At 57.0% G+C, this 2,826-nt stretch overlaps 1 protein-coding gene across 1 annotated transcript; it reads right to left on the bottom strand.

The window, feature by feature from the left end:
- Nucleotides 1-313: 313 nt before the first annotated feature.
- On the bottom strand, nucleotides 314-1,729 carry LOC120679696. Its single transcript, XM_039961353.1, has one exon. It carries the CDS (start codon nucleotides 1,727-1,729, stop codon nucleotides 314-316), a length of 1,416 nt encoding a protein of 471 aa, XP_039817287.1.
- Between the last annotated feature and the right edge of the window lie 1,097 nt (nucleotides 1,730-2,826).

The following is a 2,826-nucleotide window of genomic DNA, read 5'->3' as shown; positions in this document are numbered from 1 at the left end:
AGACTTTGTTTACTATTTTTAAAATTTTTAGAAAATTCAGAAATGGGATGTTTGCCGAGTGCCCACCCCTTGGCACTCGGCAAACACCTCTTTGCCGAGTGTCAACCTCTAGGCACTCGGCAAACAACCTTGTTTGCCGAGTGCCTTTTTTTGCCGAGTGTTTTCTCGATGGCACTTGGCAAATAGATTGTTTGCCGAGTGCTCGAAAAATTGTACTCGACAAACCCCTTGGCACTCGGCAATGTTCGGGTTTCCGGTAGTGGGTCAATGCACCCATTACATCAAGGATGCATGGTTAGTTTCTAGAGGTTACTTAAACCACTACCTCTGGAGGGAATAACCATGTTAGCAACTTCTCCGACACCTTTTTCCGTTGCCATGGCCACCTAAATCTCATGTGACGAATCCTCCAAGATCTCGTGTCGAAAACGTCGTCCATCTCCCCTGCTGCGCTGTACACAAAGCCGTCCTCGATGTCCCCGTGCGCCCGAGCCGACTTGCTCAAGGATCGGGTCAGGAAAAGCGCCTCACCTTTGGCTAGCCCATTAACCGTGACCCACTTGCCCGCCATGAAATCCGCCTTGAAGATCTCGACCTTGCGAGTGTAGGGATCGGAATACGGAGGCGACTGCATCTGGTGCCTCACCAGGAGCAACTCGTCCCCGTTCTGTGACTGCACAATGAATCGGGTGGTAAAGACCTCGTCCTTGGGCTCGTAGGGCACCTCCTCGTCGTACTCTTTCACATCGTTGTCCGACACAGAACCACTGACATGTCCATTGAAGCTGCTATCCACCTCCTCCTCTTCTAGGTTTGCTGCTGCCAAGTCATCGTCCTCCTCCTCTTGGTTTTCCTCCTCGTCGCCATCCTCGTCTTGGTTCGGTGCTTCGTCCTCATCATCGATTGGCTCCTCATTGCCATCCTTGTCATAGTAGTCACTGATGCTAATAGTGTCATCTGCAGGCCAGATCCACGAATGTTTCTTGTAATAATCAGCCATTGGGTTCCTGATGTCTAGTCTAAACCTGGTAACCTGAGGCCTGCCATCGTCGTCGTCCTCGCCGAGATGGGAGGCGACCAGTTCTTCACCCGAGGTGATCCCATATAGTATGTCTCCCAAGAACGCGACGTCAATGACCCTGAAGTGGGGCAGCACATGCGCGCCCTTGCCGGGACGGCACAGGATGATATTGCAGTCCGAGCTGCTGGTCGTGACGGCGACGAGATCAGCTGGATTCGTCGACGAGCGCATGAGCACCTTGCGGACCTCGAAGGTCTCGGCGACATGGCCGATGATGTCGTCCAGCTCCGGGAGCGGCACGGTGATGTTGGAGAAGGGGTTGTGCAGCATGTAGGTGTGCCGGTGCTTGATGTCCGGCCTGGCGTTGACGACGAACATCCCCGCCTCGTAGCAGAAGTTGTCCATGGTGGGGGTGCGCCGGAACACGTCGTCGGTGCAGTCGAGCGCGAGCCAACCGGCGCCGGCAGCAGCGAGGCAGGTGGCGTTGTCGGGGAGGCCGGGGATCCGGGGGAAGAAGGCGCCGTCGCGGCCGGTGGTGCAGAAGGAGCAGTCGGGAAGAACGAGCCACGGGGGCTGGTGCCTCACGTGGGGGCACGCGGCGGAGCGCCATGCGCGGCAGGCGGCACAGATGCGGGCGCGGTCGCCGGGGTGCGGGAGGCGCGCGATGACAGCGCCCAAGATATCCGGCGGCAGGTCGGCCCACGCCATAGTCGATCTGGATCTTTTTCCTTGTTCGTTTGCTCCACGATCCGTATATATATACATATTTATTTCCTATCTATATTCTTTTCCTCTTTCTTGATTTCTCAATCCGAGTCGGTATGTAGCTATAGCCGCACCGCACAGGGGAAGGACTTGGGCCGTCCAAATTAAGTGTGCCCCATTTATATTAATATCCAATCGATCGATGCCTGCCATATCTCTATCTATCTACCTACACTATAAAAATCCAAAACAATTGAAAATATTTATTACTCGAATCGGGTCCATCATACCCCTCACGCCGGACCCGTCTGTTACGATTGAGGAAGGTGGAAGGAGGTGCAGACCCATAAAAATCAAGAGTTAGAGAGCGTTTCTTCCAAAAAATAATTATTTTTGTCACCGGGTGCTTTCTTACTCGCCGCGCATACCCACACTAATCAGGTCAGCCGGCGCAGGTGACCGGCTCATGCACGCCTTCCCACCATCAACCCGACCCGGCTGCAAAACACACCACCATCAGGAGGCACAGCACCACGGCCCCAGCCCCCCGCCACCGAGGACGTCTTGCTCGCCTCGGATACCGACACCGGGCAGAGCACCCCTGAGATCGAGGCCGACGAGGACATGGATGAGGAGCGGGAGGAGGACATGGATTCGGCGAGGGATGGGGAGGGAGGGGCGCCGGCGAGGCGAGGAGAGGCAGAGGAGGCTGGGGAGGGAAGGTGGCCGACTGGAGATCCTGCTATCGCGGCAGAGCACGAGCTCAAGCCGAGCCGCCACGTTGAATCGAGGGAGTGGGCATGAGGGCGGCGTGGGACCGTGGCTCCGCTCGCCACGCCCACGGCTCCACTCACCACGCCCACGCCTCCGCTCGGCCAGTGAGCTCGAGGCTGGCGGAGCTTGCGGTGGAGGGAAGATGTGCCACGGGCCCGCGGAGGGAGGAAGGAGGGAGGAGGGGCGTCAGCGAGGCAAGGAGAGGCGGAGAGGGTGAGGAGGGGCACCGGGGTGCTCTGGGGGGAGGGGGTGTAAAAAAAAAGAGAAACTTCTGACATGGGGACCAACAGCTGGTAGTTGGCATAGAGAGAAATATAGAGTATCGA

This window comes from Panicum virgatum, chromosome 6N (genome assembly GCF_016808335.1).
Source record: "Panicum virgatum strain AP13 chromosome 6N, P.virgatum_v5, whole genome shotgun sequence".
Classification (NCBI taxonomy): Eukaryota; Viridiplantae; Streptophyta; class Magnoliopsida; order Poales; family Poaceae; genus Panicum; species Panicum virgatum.
This window is presented reverse-complemented; position numbering and strand designations above follow the sequence as displayed.